The sequence below is a fragment of the Pongo pygmaeus genome, chromosome 19 (assembly GCF_028885625.2).
Source record: "Pongo pygmaeus isolate AG05252 chromosome 19, NHGRI_mPonPyg2-v2.0_pri, whole genome shotgun sequence".
NCBI lineage: Eukaryota > Metazoa > Chordata > Mammalia > Primates > Hominidae > Pongo > Pongo pygmaeus.
In genome coordinates this window covers 21,430,797-21,447,399 of record NC_072392.2, presented here as the reverse complement: position 1 = coordinate 21,447,399, position 16,603 = coordinate 21,430,797, and the positions used below count along the sequence as shown (strand labels likewise).

At 42.0% G+C, this 16,603-nt stretch overlaps 1 protein-coding gene across 14 annotated transcripts in view; it reads right to left on the bottom strand.

Annotated features, from left to right (window-relative positions):
* SPECC1 (sperm antigen with calponin homology and coiled-coil domains 1) overlaps positions 1 to 16,603 on the bottom strand; it is a 299,046-nt gene that overhangs the window by 98,184 nt on the left and 184,259 nt on the right. For 9 of the 14 annotated variants that reach the window (XM_063656241.1, XM_054458486.2, XM_054458481.2 and 6 more), the window contains one exon: positions 11,546 to 13,125. The exons of 1 other annotated variant lie outside the window; for it this stretch is intronic. In XM_063656241.1, the coding sequence (XP_063512311.1) occupies positions 11,546 to 13,125 (1,580 nt within the window). Of the gene's footprint in view, positions 1 to 11,521; positions 13,126 to 16,603 lie in introns of all 14 variants that reach the window. 4 more of the 14 variants (XM_054458479.2, XM_054458482.2, XM_063656242.1 and 1 more) reach the window with 1 other exon arrangement.

The following is a 16,603-nucleotide window of genomic DNA, read 5'->3' as shown; positions in this document are numbered from 1 at the left end:
TACCTCCCACGAGCTAGGTAACCCGGCATGGGGGAGGGCACCTGCAAATCAGCATTTATTTCACAGGCACACATCACTACATCCTTCTTGGATGTTGGAATAATTATCTCAAGTTTAACAATATATTCCAGAAAGCTCTTTTATTTACCAAAAAAAAACAAAACACACACACAATGAAAAAATGGAAACCCTTAAGTAATTTCACAACTTCTTCTCACAAGGGCTGGCTATATAATAACAGGCAGATATTTTTATATTCATTTTACAGATTAACATATGAAGAGAGGGAGAAATTAAATCACTTGAAAAGAGTAATCCAGCATGTATCAAGTGGCTGAGACCAAAGCCTACCCTTCCACGACTGCAGGGGATCCAGGCCCTATTCACATTGCTGGTCTCTCTGCTGGCCAGCTCCTTTGCATTTCCCTTGAGATTTTTTTTTTCTTTTTTTCAAGACATGGGGTCTCGCTATGTTGGTTAGGCTGAACTCCGGGGCTCAAGTGATCCTCCTGCCTCAGCCTTCTGAAGCTGGAACTACAGGGAGACCACCCAACATGCCTGACTGGCCAGGTCCTTAAGAGTTTAACTTCTCTATGTCAAAAATCACACTCTTAGACACCCAGCAATGTGATTTTCAACGTTTCCCTTGAAAAAAAGAATCACTCTCATGCATCTCTCAATTTCAAAGATCAACTTTCTGTAGATATGGAGCCAGTGGAATTGCACTATAGAGTCAAACAAACTTCCCAAGAAGGGTTCCTGCAGAGAGGACAGTGAAAGCCACTCCTTTCCACCAGGTGCCCAAGGCATATGGCAGCAGAAGTTCCTAGGCAGGGACCAGAGGATAGGCAGGCAGCTCTGAAGTCAGACCCCTCTAGAATCCTAGCAAGGGTCACCTCCTCTACCCACCCCACCCCCACACCATGCTTGTCAGACACATGTAAAGGAAAATAAAGTCTCAGGACCCCCAAACTCCTTACTCAGAAGATAAAGTTAGGCCTGCAGGCTGAGTCATGCTACTTGCCATCCTCTCCCCAAAAGAATCACTGTCACTTCACAAGCTTGGGTCAAAGCATTAGATTAGACATTAACCAGCACCCTAAGGAAAGGCAATGAGCCTCAGGCATCTCCAGATGAGTGCTCCTGCAAAGAGGAAGTGCTTGGGGGTCGGGGGATGCTCTCCCCGACTGCAGATATTAAGAGCACTCCTATGCTGGGGGCAACACACACATCTAGATTCTCCTTTCTCAGAGGGGTAAACAACTGTTTGTGATGGTTTGACCGAGGGTAGGGTTTGGTCTCAGCCACTTGATACATGCTGGATTATTCTTTTCAAGTGATTTAATTTCTCCCTCTCTTCATATGTTAATCTGTAAAGTGAATATAAAAATATCTGCCTGTTATTATGTAGCAAGCCCTTGTGAGAAGTTGCAAAGTTACTTAAGGGTTTCTGTTTTTTGATACCAGATAATTTGACAATACTGAAAAAAGATCTCTATCAGGGCATCTACATAGCTTTCTTTAGTATGATGAACAAAAGCAGAAAGGAAATCAAGCTAGAGATATCTAAGAACCAAGCTCTTCTCCTACACAAAGCAGCCATAAGAATAGAGACTGTAGACTAAAGAGAATAAGGAATTAGGTTTATAGATAACCCAACAACATTATCAATATATAAAGAACAAAGAAAATAGTACATTCAAGTAAAAGCATTCTGTGGGACAAAATGCGGCTCAAACATTTCAGTGTTAGTTATTTTTAGTAAATTTTTATAGCAAAGACAGTATCTTGAAGAATTATGCCCTGGCTATGAGAAATCATTTAATCTTTCATTCAAATAGTCACATGCCAAAAACATGGTACTATAGAGACATGGACAGAATGAGATCATTATAATAAATTCTGAGTAAATTCCAGTAACCTTAAAGTTGTACAGATAGTTTTATTAGAAAACAGAACAAGTGGAGAAGAAAGATACCTGACTCGTAAACCCCCCATAACTGCCTCTTGTGTAAGTCTGTCATTTCACTTGGCTTTTGACTTAATCTGTTTATCATATAGTGATTATATAATCCATTCAATCAAGTTATCTCGAGTGCTTAAAAAGAGATCATCTACCAGGGCAGAGAATGGTCAAGAATTCAGAATCGCACCTGCTCATCTTCAGAGTCGCAACCTCCTCTGACACTGTAGAGGCTCCTCACAAACCTCAGCATATGTGAAATGCATTCATGGAACATCCTGTCTAGACATGTTTCTACAGCTTCTAAAGGTACTGGAGGGGCAAAGAGAGACCTCAGGCACAGGCACGAGGTCCCGGCCTTGGAGGACTCTTGGCCTGGAAGGGCAGAGGCTCCTGCATCTCCTCTGTGGCTGGATCGGCAGGTGCTGACAGCGGCCTGGGCTTGCAGGCCTGGGTATCCTTGTTGGCTCCAGCAGATAACGCTCCCTTCTCAAGCCTGCCCCACATTCTGTGTTTCCTCTCCCAGGAAACAGCACAACCGCACATTCAATCCTACAAGCTGGAGATCTATGAATAGGCTGAAATGCCTTCCTCCTGCCCGTCCCTGACATCAAATCAGCACCTGACCCTACTGAGCCTCCCTTCTACACATCTAACATCTAAATGTCTTTCCAGGCCGGGTGCAGTGGCTCACGCCTGTAATCCCAGCACTTTGGGAGGTTGAGGTGGGTGGATCACTTAAGGTCAGGGGTTCGGGACCAGCCTGGCCAACATGGTGAAACCCCGTCACTACTAAAAATAGGAAAGTTAGCTGGGTGTGGTGGCAGGTGCCTGTAATCCCAGCTACTCAGGAGGCTGAGGCAGGAGAATCGCTTGAACCCAGGAGGCAGAGGCTACAGTGGGCGAAGAGATGCACCACTGCACTCAGCCTGGATAACAGAGCAAGACTCCGTCTCAAAAATAAATAAATAAATAAAATGAATGTCTTTCCAACCCTCATCTTCCCACCCAACTCACTCCCTGTTCTGTCGTTCATTCTTTCTCACCTAACTGTGGCCCAAGTCATCTTTCTCAACAGTAAATGTGATTCCATAACTCTCTTAAAATTCCTCCAACCAAAAGCACAAACCACCAAAGAAAAATAACTAAATTCGACTTCATAAAAATAAAATTAAAGAATTTTGTGCCATAAAGGGCATTATCAAGACAATGAAAAGATAACCCACAGAATGAGAGGAAATATTTGCAAATCATTTATCTGGTAAACGATTTGTATCCAAAGAACAAAAAGAACTCTCCAGCACTCTGGGAGGCTAAAGTGGGAGGGCTGCTTGAGGCCGCAGGGCGTGGGTTCCATGTGTATAAAACATCCAGAAGACGCAAGTCCACAGAGCCAAAACATAGATTTGTGGTTGCCAGGGGCTGGGAGGGAGGTGGTCTTGGAGGGTGACTGCTGTGAGTTAAGATGTCTTTATGGGGTGATAAAACTGTTCTAAAATTGATTGTAGTGACGGTTGCACAATTGTGTGAATATACTAAAACCCACAGACTTACGTGATTTAAATGGATTATATCTCAATAAAAGCTGCTATTTAAAAAAAAAATTCTTCAGAGACTCCCACTGTCTTGAGGATAAAATCCTAACTGCTTGGCTGGTGTCTCCTCTGGGCCACTTCCACTGACCACCCTGTGCACTCCAACAAGGACAAACTACCTGCATCACTTCCTTGGTGGCCAGACTTTCTGGCCTTAGGACCTGCTGTTCTCTTCTAGCAGCATTCCCAGAGTCCCCACCCCATACACTCAGGGGTCAACTCACCCCCTCTCCCCTCAAGACTCAGGTAGAGGTCAAACAAAATAACATTCCTTGATGACTCAGGTTTTCACTGTGAATTTCTCCACTGTATTACAATCAGGTAAAACTCTCCTAGTTCAACAAGGCTTTCAAAGGTGGTTTTCTTCAAAGGGCTTTGGCCTTAAGACTACAGTGACAACTATTAATTAGAGTCTTAAGTCTGCTTTAAGTGTTTTTCTGTCTCTTCTTTGCTTTCAGGTAACTGGGCAGCAGTCTAAATCAGTGATTATAATAAGAGCTCTGGGTACCTTGGCTCACCCCTGTAATCCCGGCACTTTGGGGAGGCACTGAGGTATGGGAGGATCATCATAAGTTTGAGATCAGCCTTGTCAACAGAGCAAGATCCTGTCTCTATGAAAATAAAAATAAAAAACTAACTGGGCGTGGTGTTGCACACCTGTAATTCCAGCTACTTGGGAAGCTGAGGTGGGAGGATCACTTGAGCCCAGGAATTTGAGATTGCAGAGAGCTATGATTGCACCACTGTACTCCAGCCTGGGCAACAGAGCAAGACCATGTCTCAAAAAAAAAAAAAGAAAAAAAGAATAAGAGCTCTAAGGTCAGACCCAACTTTGAATCCTGGCTTCATTTCATCAGTCCATTAGGCTAATAACTTAATCATTCTGTTTGCTCACATGAAAAAATATTAGACAGCAGAATCAACAGTGTACAATTAAGATAAATAACATTAAATGAAGGAAAAGCTCTGAGAGTGCTTAGCACATATAAATAGCCCAAAATATTAGTTGCAGTTATTAAAATATAATAAACTTTACTTTTTAAACATCTTAATATAATTATAGCAGCCTCTCAATTCTGTTGCAAGTTTCTCTGACATTCATTCATTCAACTGAAAAGTATTTACTGAACACCTAATGGAAGGAATTGCCATGCTAAAATTACATATAGTTTAAAAGGAAATAAACTTGGAATGACAGCTTGAGTAAATTTGCCATGAGTGATACAGACTGGCTGTCTCCCCACCTAAATCTCATCTTGTATTCCCACATGTTGTGGGGGGGACCCAGTGGGAGATAACTGAATCAGGGAGGCAGGTCTTTCCTGTGCTGTTCTCCTGATAGTATAAGTCTCGCGAGATCTGATGATTATATAAGGGGGAGTTTCCCTGCACAAGCTCTCTTATCTTGTCTGCCGCCATGTGAGATGTGCCTTTCACCTTCCACCATGATTGTGAGGCATCCCCAGCCAAGTGGAACTGTAAGTTCATTAATCCTTTTTTTCTTTCCAGTCTCAGGTATGTCTTTATCAGCAGCATGAAAACAGGCTAATACAATGAGTAAGAAAGTGGGGTGTTTCTGTTCTGGCATCTAGCTTGGGTACTGCAAAACTCCCTCTGCTCGGTTCTTAGCCCTGTTGTGAATAGACACTGCTGATAATCATCCATAGTTCACTCTTATTGGCCTAAAGTTGAATTATTATTATTTTGGCCAATGCTGCTCCACCAAGGGAGAGGAGGAAATGTTAGTTTATTTACACTTCAGGTATAGCGGAGAATGGCTGTTAGAAAACTCAAAGATGAGGGTAAACATCTGTATTTCACCTTTAGGAACTCAGAGGCAAGCTTCAGAAGCAGGGGCTGTACCCTGGTAGGGACTTTTCGAAGCAGCAAGGCCTCATGCAGGTACTTCCCAAGAACTCACACTGGAGAGAGAAGTGCTGGGCAACACCAGGTTCACAGACAAGTCCCAAGGTCATGTGAAAGGAAGAGACTGCTCAGGCCTCACCTCACAGAAGGCATTAACGTGTCCAGGAGAAAACAAGTCCATCGGCGGGAAGCAGCCCCCTGTGGAGTCACAGGTAAGAGCAAGGGGTCGGAGCCACAGGTTCTGTGGATCTGCCCAACTGGCAAGACCACCTTTCCTCAAACTATCTGACTGTCTCCACCAAACTTCTGCCCCTTTTCAAGGGGCTTCAAGAACAGAGACCTGGGGGTGTCGGGGGAGAACCTGGCAGACATGCCATGAGCTCCGGGCCACATGCCTGTCACATCCCACATAATAAAGGCTGCACGGGCATTCTGGCTTTGTAGTTTAATCTCTAGAAGATTCCGCTCCTAGTGCTAAACTGGCTCTGCACAGCCAGGCTGAGGCCTGTGGCAACTTTCCCCAGGCCACAGCCCCTTGAGCAGAGGCTTACTGGTGCAACATCTGTGGGGCTCTCCCCAACAGCCTCCACAGGCCTCCTGGACTTCCACATCCTCATGGCTTGCCCAGGGGAGATGGAAAACAGGCCCTGTTGACAGGAGCTGCTGACAGGCCTCCTTCCCAGCATGAAGCCACAGACCTCTGCTCACCAGAGTTGATGTTTGGTGCCCAAGAGTGGGATGCCTTATGTGTGAGCTGAAGATGACTGAAATCTCCATGTTTTCAGCTCAGTAACCTTCCCACCTCTCTAGCAGCATCCAGTGGCTACTCAGGCAGAAGGTTCCCTCAGCTTCCCTGCAGGGCGCCAAATAGTTTTGCCTGCACATCTGAATCCTCTGAGGGCCAGGGTGGGTCAGGGCGTTCCCATGAGTGACCTTGGCTGAGTGACAATAATGTAATTTACTGAGATGAGTCTGAAGTTCCATGGGACAGGGCCCCGCAGGGCTGAATGCCTCGCTGAAGACCCCATAACTGAGGCGGAAAGCTTCAGGAGGGACCAGGTAATGGTGAATGGGGTGAGGTCTCTTCAGGCCGAGAAAGCCCCCTGAGCAAACATGACTGCCAGACAGGCACTGGCCCAGCCAGGCCTGGCATGGAGGGAGAGGTGGGAATATGGCTGGATGTGGGGTGGGACTGCAGGTGGAGGTGTGGTGGGAGCTGGGCACTGGGCAAAGCCATGTGGTGCCCCAGGCAGCACCGGAAGGCGCTACATGATCAGATCACTGTGAGTACTTTGTGGGGAAAGGTGAAGGAGTGGAGGCCTGGTGAGGCAAGTGCCCATTCCCCACCAAAAGCCACCCCCACCTTGTTTCTTCCTAAGAGAATCCCAATTTTGTTCAAGAATCAGGCTGCAACTGTGATTTCAAGAGAGGTGGCCTGGGGGCACTGTGTGACGCAGTTCTCACCAATCAGATGTAAAGGTAAAGCTCTGGGAGGCTCTGGGAAACCCTCTCCCCATAGGACCCAGATGTCCAGGTGACATGCCTGCCCCAAGTCACCAACAGGTGGGCCAAGATGCTTGGCAATGCTGAGCTGTCCTGCACCCCTGGCAGGAGGTCCAGAACCACAGCACTGCCAGCCACAGCCTGGGCCTGCATCATGGGCAGCCACAGCCCATCTCCCACCCTTAGGGTCCGGGATGGAGGGAGTGTCCCCTGACTCAAGCCGCTGACAGGAGGGCAGTTTCTCATATACCAATACATCACCTGGATACACTTCCAACCCACCTGACTGTTTAAACCAGGTTTCCAGATCTCTTAAGTCCTTTAAGGTGTCCTATTCCAATGTCACAGCTACAGGATCATCTATTTGCCAAATATTTCCCTCAAATTCTGGTTCTGCATCTCTGACCAGTGGCCACTCAATCAGTTTGGCTCTAGGACCCCTACAGGCAGAACACTAGTCATTTCACCTCTGCTGACTCCCCCAGACCATTCATGCCAAGGGGTTATTTATAATCTCCTTACTCTTCTGGAAGTGGACTGAAGTTTCTGCAGAAAGAACTAAGGTTCTAAGGATACCACCTATAAGCTTCAACCTCACGGGAATAAACAGATAATTTTCTTTTAAAACTTCTAGGTTTCAAGCCTAGAAAAGATATTCTAACTTGAAACCAAGATCCCAAACAACTGAAAAGGTAAAAAAGTAAATTAAAGCTGGGTCATGTTATTGTGTGGAAAAACAACAATCCCATACAACTCCATGCTGCTTGCTAGCTAGGGCAGGGATAGGAGTGGTGGCTTTGGGTTCTGTGGAAATCAGACCCGTCCTCAAAGTTGTACAGAAGTATGTCATGTGACCACAGATTAAGCACCATCAAAATGCATATGGGGTATATCAGAGAAGTTGAAAAAAATAAAGAGATCAGCAAATCAATGAAGAAAAAGAAATGAGAAGAAAAAAAGCCTACAAAATATTGTAGAAATCCTACCAATTTTCCATTTATTGTTTGAGGAAGAAACCTACCTCCTATTTTTAAAAAAGTACTTTTCAAGGCTTTTTATAGGTTCTTTTGACGGTATCTGGGTCGCTTGAGTAATCTTAACTGGAAACTTACATAGATTTACGGAATCTATTAGATCATAGGATGGTTTGGCACTACTTTCCCCCTTTGTAAATAGCTTATTGTATCCTTTTCCATAATATTCACCTTCTGGCAAGCATTAGAGTAGATGAATGCACTGCTCATGGGGTACACGTTGTTGCTTGGTGATTAACAGGACAGTTACTCCGATACCTGCTGAAGGCAGCTATATTTGGAAGTTCTCGGCAAAAAGTCAAGTGAAACCATTGAAAACTGAAGAATTAGGATTTACCCCAGGAATGCAAGCATGATTTTACACTAGAGCACCTTACAAAATCTGTTGTTATAACTTGCCTCACTAACAAGTTAAAGGAGAAAAAAACTTGATTACATAAAAACTATCAGATCACGTCATTAGCTGTAGAAAAAATTCAACCCTCATCCTTTAAAAACAAACAAGCCAAGTAGTCAGGCATGGTGGTGCCTGGCTGTAGTCCCAGCTACCCAGAAGGCTGAGGTGGGAGGATTCGCTTGAGCCCAGGAGTTCAAGGCTGCAGTTAGCTATAATCGCCACTACACTCCAGCCTAAGAGACAAAACGAGAACCTGTCTCTAAAAATAAACCACCAAACAAAACACCTCTTAGCAAAATACTTGCATAACATAATAAAAGGTATGTACCAAATGCCTACAAAAAATATACATCATGATTAAATGTTAAATGCTTCCCTTGGAATTAGATATGAGACCAGGATCCACCCACCGTCACGCTTCTATTCTACACTGCACAATGTAAAGGGGCCTGCCCAAGGTCACATCATTGCTCACTTGGGTAAGTCAAGAGGACCCAGTCCAGCATGTTAGACCCTTCATCATAGTTTTGTGCTAAAACTTCTCCTGTTATCCTTTGGACATGAGTCTCTTAAGTATTATCATTTAAATTCATGGTTGTTGGCAGATTAGTTGATAGTCTGTGGTAGAGATACAATAAGTATTAGTCCATTTAGGAGATCTGTGTTTTGCTTTTTCTACAGTAATGTAAAAGGGTAGGAAGATTAGTAGGTTACAAGTCCACTGCAATTACAAATCAGTCTCTGTGCACATAAGACAGCACAAAATCACAGACCTAGGGTCTTGATAGATATACAAGAAACCCTATGTAATAGCATGCCCCCATCTTTACCTCAAACTCTCACCTAAAAATACTAGCTAGGACCTTTCCCCTCTTACTATCAGTATTTGATAATTCTAGTTAGCATGCAGTTAAGATGTAGGATACATGAATAATAACAGTTTGATTTTAAACATATATGTTATGCCTTGCACTCTACAGAAAATGCACACATGTTCCTTTAAATTAGATTTAGTTTATTCCAGAAGATTCCAGATTTTATTGCCTCTATTTACCAAAGCTATAACTTTAAATGCTTTCATTATCAACCAAGGATAAAAAAAGTTAAATGAACAAAGAATTTTACTCAAGAAACCAACATGTACAAAAAATAAGACAAAAAAATTAATAAAGATAAAAGTAGAAACAAGTTAATCAGAAACAGATTAACAGTGGAATAGATAAACTAATCCAACTGGTTCTTTGTAATGGAATGTGGACAGACATACTCCACTCTTCTGGATAGGAAGACAAAATATCATAATCATATCAATGCAAGTTTTTATGCATGTTCAAACATGTATAAACTGAGAAAAGGCCTGAAAGGACATATAGCAAAATGTTAGCAGTTTTTCTCCAAGCGGTGAAATTAAAGGTAATACTTTTCTTTTTTGTACTTTTCTGTATTTTTCAAATCCTCTGTAATAAAAATATTTTATGATCAGAAAAAAATATTTTTAAGATGTCAAATTATTTCTCATTGATATATACATTTAATGTAATGCCAAACTACCAACAATACAGAGGGACTGATAAAGAACTTCAAGAAGGTGCACATGGGAGATAAAACATTTTGCCAGAGAGTAGTGAGTAATCTTAAAGTAAAAAAAGAATAATCTTACTCCACAAGATATTAAAACCCAATGCAAAGCCTGACTAGTAACCTCTAATGGAATTACTTCCGTACTTTCAATAAAATACCTACAAATTTAGAATACAGACAAAGAGAGAAACTCCTTAACATGACCCACCACTAAGCTCTTCAGATGGCCAAATGCAGAATCAGGCTGCAACAGACTCATCTTAAGACAGATGAAGCAGCGGAGAAAAATCTCCCTGAGAGCTCATGGCATAATTTGCTCCTTGAAACAATGACAACCCCTAAACTAAGGTAGGAAGATGTTTTGAATCCCTATTGCCAGCAGATCCCTAAATCAGACCCAGAACTTGGAGGAAACAAGAAATAGGAGGCCATCTCTCTGCACCTCTCCAGCACTGCTCTGGGAGGCGAGCAGAGTATCATATAATCACCACAATTCTTGCATCAAAAAACAAAATTACAGGCTGATTAAAGTGTTATTTTTAAAAATGAGAAAAGTTATTTATTTGCTCTTGGGCTATGGAAGATCTTCCCAAGCAAAAAAGGTTAAAAAAAAATGAAATGATTAACATATTTAAATGATATAACAATGTAATACCAAGTGCTGGCAAAGGCTCAGGGAAGCACACGATCTCATGACCGCTAGGATGAATAAACTGGCATAATATTTCTGAAGGGCAATCTGGCTGAATGTGTTGAAAGTCTTTAAAATGTTTATACTCTTTGACTCGGTAAGTCATCGTCTAGGAATTTTTCCTAAATAAACAGTAAGATAGATATAAAAAAGTATTTATAATATTGAAAGACTGGAAAGACCACAACTGTTTGATAATACATATATGTTCAACAACAGGGTAAATATGAAATATTTATATTAAAATAGTATCTGGCCTTTAAAATAATGTTTAAATGAATATTTAATGATAGGAATATGCTGAGAAAAGTTTTAATATTTCTAAAATGTTAAATGCAAAAAGAAAGTTAATAACATGTACAGGATGATTATAAATTTGTGTAACTTGTATGATACACATACACACACATATATCTGGAAGAAAACACCAAAATAGTGGTAATATTTTGGTTGAAAATTGGGAGTGATTTCATTGTCTGTTACTGGCAGCTAAAAGCATGCTGACAGACTGGCAAACTCCCACTCAATCTTCAGAACTCACTCAGTTGCTATTTCTTCCAGGAAGTCCTTCTGTGCTACCCCCAACCCCCATGTTATACCAGGTGCCCCTCCTTTGCACTAGACTAGAGCCTGGGCATAGGCTCTATGATATTCTTTACCACTGCATCATACTCTGATTTGACTCTACATCCCCACTACACTTTGAATCGCCCATAATCAGAAATTTGGGTGTTTCCTTTTTGTATCCCCCAATCCCAACCTGTCTGCAATCTAACAGGCCTTCAAGCTGGAATGCTGGTTTCATGAATGAAATAGACTAAGCAAATGCTTCTCTGTGCTCTGTGAATTTAGAGGTTAAGGGCAGAAATGTGAACAAGGATGAGCAAATACCAGTAAAGAGCTGTCTCTTCTCACCTTGGCCAGCAGACTGGAAACATGTTTAATTTCACCGTTTGCCTTTAGTAATTCTTGTCTGAGCTCATTGCAAGACAGTTCCAGTAGATCTTTCTCCGCTCGAGCTACTTTCAACATTTCTTGAACTTCGCAGCTCTCTGCCATCTGCTCCACGGCACTGGCCTCTGTGGCTTTCTGCTTCTCACCCTGCAAATGAGACTTCAAAGATCCATTCTCTATTTTTAGCCCTTCCAAGGTAACTCTACACTCTTCCAAAGTTTTGGCCATCATGTTATTATTATGCCGTTCCAGTTCTAGAAACTCATTCAGTTTTTCATTTTCTTCCTTCAGACGTTTAATCATTTCTAAAGCTCCTTGGTTTTCTTCCTCAACCTTCCGCAAGCTACAGGTCAACTGCTGCTGAATGTTGAGCAGCTTCTCTCTTTCAAAGCGGCCCTGTTCAAGAATACCTGTGCACTTCTGCTCCAGTTCAAGGATTTTTCCTTCCTGAGTGGTGGGCTCTTCATTCTTTACTCGCTCTTGTAAAAGATTCATCAGCTTCTCATTTTCTTGACTTAGCTGCTCTGCCCTCTCTCGATGCTGATGAAAGGATGTCTCTAAAATCGTCTTTTCATCCACCAGCTTCTCATTTTCAGCTGTCAATTCCTGCACCATTTGTTGCTGGTCTGATAATTCTTGTAGAGTAGCCTGTAGTTCTTCTGCAGTGCTATGGTGGTTTTCTTCCATCTTTTGTATCTTCTCTGTGAGGGAAGCCAGGGACAATTCACTTACATTGTTTGGGGAACTCCCAGCAGTAGAACACTTTGAACTCTTAAAGGGGTTACTGGCGGAGGACAGGGGCCTTGATGGTGTCTCTGCTGTAATGTGCTCAAAGTCGGAAGCATCTGGCGACAAAGAAGCTTTGGTAACATCACTACTTGAGGAGCCTGATGTCCGTAATGCATTTCCATGTATGTTTTTTTTATACTCGTCAATGTCACTGGACAACTGATTTCCAGCTGGGCTTCCGAAGCTTGACTCTTGAGTTATGGATGTTGGGCAGCTGCTGTCGCCAGTGTGACTTGCTGCCCCTTCTGAATTTGGGGAGTGCTCAAGATAGATCAGTTTCTCCTTCAGGGCCCGGTTTTCTTCCTCTAGATCGGAAAGCTCTTTCTGAAAGTTCTTGTTCTTCTCCTCAAGAGCTCTTATCATAGGTTCCGTGTCACCTGGGGAGACTGATGTTCCATCGACATTTGGGCCCAAAGCATCAGTCCCCTCAGCGTTCAGAGTCCTTTTCTCTTTGCATTTCTTTAGTTCACTTCGAAGCCTGTTAATTTCACTATCTTTTGCTTTGGCTTCTGCCAAAAGTTCCCGAACTTGGGACTCAAGCACAGCCTTTTCTCCACCTTCATTCTCTTGCTTGGGCTTTGTGGAAGGGGTCCTCAGGTGTTTGGTAGGAGTGGGAGTGTTGGAAGAAGTTGGACTAGACACCGATTTCCTGGGATTGGAGGGACCACGTGGCACAGACCTCTCTCTTGAGACAGTTACTGAAAATTCCCGTGGCGCTGGAATGCCTGTCCGTTTGGTTGTTGTAAAGGCCCCTTAAAGATAGAAGAAGAAAAAAAAAATGAAAAAATAAAGTAAGCACTCTTATAAACAAAACCCAAATGACTGTAAATCACATGGCACAGTGGACAGTGGCTGTTGCTCTTCATGCATTTCCTCCTCCTCTAGCTAATTACCCAGTTCTGACTGTGGTTTCTGTGCTTCCTCCCCACAGCCCTATACTTTGGGTAAGGCTGACTCCAAGCCTGAGCCACTCAGGATGACCCCATTCCCAGCCAGTTGCTGGTTCACGCACGTGCACACAACTCAATTAAGATCAATGTGACAAAGGGAAAGTTTTCTGGGCAAGCTATTAAACACCACGGGACCAGAGTGAGAAAATGTGTAGGTGTGGGAATGGCTGGCAACCACCCTGCCCTCTCAAGAGGAAGGTGGGAATGCAGATGGCAGAGAAGGAAGAAGGAAACTCTCAATAGCATTGTTGAGGTGCTAAATCAAACCAACCCTGAAGTTTGGCCTATAGCTGGCCTTTCAGTTAGGCAAGCCAGTAACTACCCTTCCTATAAGTCACCTTGAGCTGGGTTTCCTGTAACTTGCGAGTTAGTACATCTGCACTGATAATGTTGGCAAAAAAACAACGGCCTTTTGACAAAATACAAGTTCTTTGTGAATTTCTCAATAAACACTTTTAAAAACATCATTAACATGTTTTGACGCATAAATTTGATTAAGAAATCAGAAGATACAGATAATACTGAGAGATGGATCTGATACAATGACATATCACTTTTGCCATAAGTGGAAATGATGTACTCATTTGTGTACAAGGACAAACAATAAATGAAATAAGAACATACCTATGGTACTTGACATGATACAGACATAATACAGAATACTTGTAACAGGAAATGCAAAGTGTAAATAATTATCTTTTATTTTCATCTGTACTATATCACAGACAATGTAAAAACAATTCTAGAGGTGAAACCCAGACATCAGTCTCTCCATTGTGCTCTAGAATTGAAACCCACCTCAGATGTTACAGTGTAAAATAAAATCCTGGACTTTTTTTTTTTTTTTTTAAACAAACTCAAAGACTATTTGATGAGTCAAGGCTGGCTGCTGTCACTTACACAACTCTACATGCTTTCAGTGACAGGTGTAACGAAGGGTCCCAGAAGTGGTCAGCAACCTGTAGGCCTCTACAGCATAGGAAGGGCATGGGAGGGAATGTTCCCATAGACTAGCAGCAGCCCCAGCGCTAAGGCAGGTTCCACACCTAACAAGATGGGCAGCTGTAAACCCACCACCAAGACTGTTTCTGAGCCCTGAGCAAACACACACCTAAACATCCTGGATCATGATGACATAAAGGCTGATGGCATTCATTACTAAACATCTAACAACTGAGCTCTTTTGAAACTTTGACCTAATAAAGGCTGAACTGTCAAATTAATATATAGAAAACTATGGTTTTTAAATTAACTTCTTCAAATTAAGTTTCTGGAAAGCCAAGAGTATATCACAGACTTTTAATACAGTTGACCCCTGAACAACTTGGAGGTTAGGGGTGCCAACCTTTCATGCAGTCAAAACTCTGTGTCTAACTTTTGGCTCCCCAGAAACTTAACTACTAATAGCCTATTGCTGACTGGAAGCCTGACTGATAACATACAGTTAACACATATTTTGTGTTATATGTATTATATACTGTATTCTTAAGATAAAATGAGATAGAAAAAAGAAAATGTTATTCAGAAAACCATAAGGAAGAGAAAATACATTTGCAGTACCATACTGTATTTATCAATACCATAAGTTTACATGTCTGTTTGCAAAATGAATCATCTGTCTGAAGTGACAGGCAACCATTCCTCAATCTAGCAAGCAATTCAATGCTGTCAGGGCTTTTATTGGCTTCTAGGGAGCACTGCCAGCATCACTAGTGGCACTTCGTATGGGTCCCATAGTGTTATTCAAGGTTTGTGGTGCTGCACTAAACACAATAAAACATACCCAAGAACCTCAAGAGGTCACTTTTTACCGCGATCTGAGGTGTACTGGAGAGAGGAACTGCTCCCACAGAGATGATTAGCATCACAGTGCCTTCCAAGCAGCTACCCCCAATGCTTGAGTGCACTGCAACATCAGGAAGTGGCTATAGAATTATTACAGGAGTACTGTATGTACTACAGTTAATTGTATGCACTTATAATACTGCATCTTTATATTTGTTTACATTTCTCTCAACTATGAATAGCATGTGTACATAAGTTTAGACAAATTTTAACTTTTTATAATAGATTTGTGTATATTTTATGGTAGTAAATGATAAAACTGATTATTAGTATCTACATGTATTTTATGCATTCATGACATATGTAACTTTTTCTCAATTTTTTCCGTATTTCTAGACTACCCAGTTCATCTGAATTTTTTCAAACTGTTGCAACTCTCCAAATAATTTTCCAATGTATTTATTTTTTTAAGTCTCCATATAAATGGACCCACACAGTACAAGCCAGTGTTGTTCATGGGTCAGCCTTACTTTTAGATGTCAGATACCTAACCTGCATCATACTACACACTCAATGAGGAAAAGACTTATTTAATTATTCTCGTGAAATAAGTATTAAAACCACTAAGCACTAAAATGTTTTAGTAATGCTAGTTCTCTAGAATAAAGTCATTGCAGCAAGGACCGTATTAAAAACTGGAAGATAACTAAAGTTTCACCATAACTCTAGTCAGAACAGGCAAACCTGAGAGTCCAGGACTGATCATCACACAGGCATTTGTTATTCTTAATAACATCACTAAATTAAGGCTGCCTTTTTCTTTCTTATTTTTTTGAGATGGAGTTATGCTCTTGTTGCCCAGGCTGGAATGCAATGTGCGATCTCAGCTCACTGCAACCTCTGCCTCCCAAGTTTAAGTGATTCTCCTGCCTCAGCCTCCCCAATAGCTGGAACTACAGGCGTGAGCCACCATGCTCGGCTAATTTACTGTATTTCGGGGGTTTTTTGTTTTTTTTTTTTCAGTAGAGATGGGGTTTTACCATGTTGGCCAGGCTGGTCTCGAACTCCTGACCTCAGGTGATCTCCCCGCCTTGCCCTCCCAAGTGCTAGGATGACAGGCGTGAGCCACCGTGCCCAGCCACTTTCTTTTTTTTAAACCTTCAATCGTTTGTTGGTTTTGAAGCTGGAAGAACTAACATAGAACAGATCAACTCTGTTGTTATTTCCAGCTACAGTTTAACACCTTCCTTTTGCAGCCAAATTGTACTCTGTTCTCCCCATAAGTGTTACTTCTGCCTTATCTATACTACTAGGAATTTTTAAAAACCATGAAACTGAAGTATATTTATGAACGGATGTGTATTATGAAATGTACAATCCAGCCATATTTTTGTTATATCTATTCCTTTTTTTTTCTTTTTTCTTTTTTTTTTTTTACTATGTCTGTCTCTGTTTTCCAAAAGATTCTTCCCATCTCTGTACACCTCATTTCAGA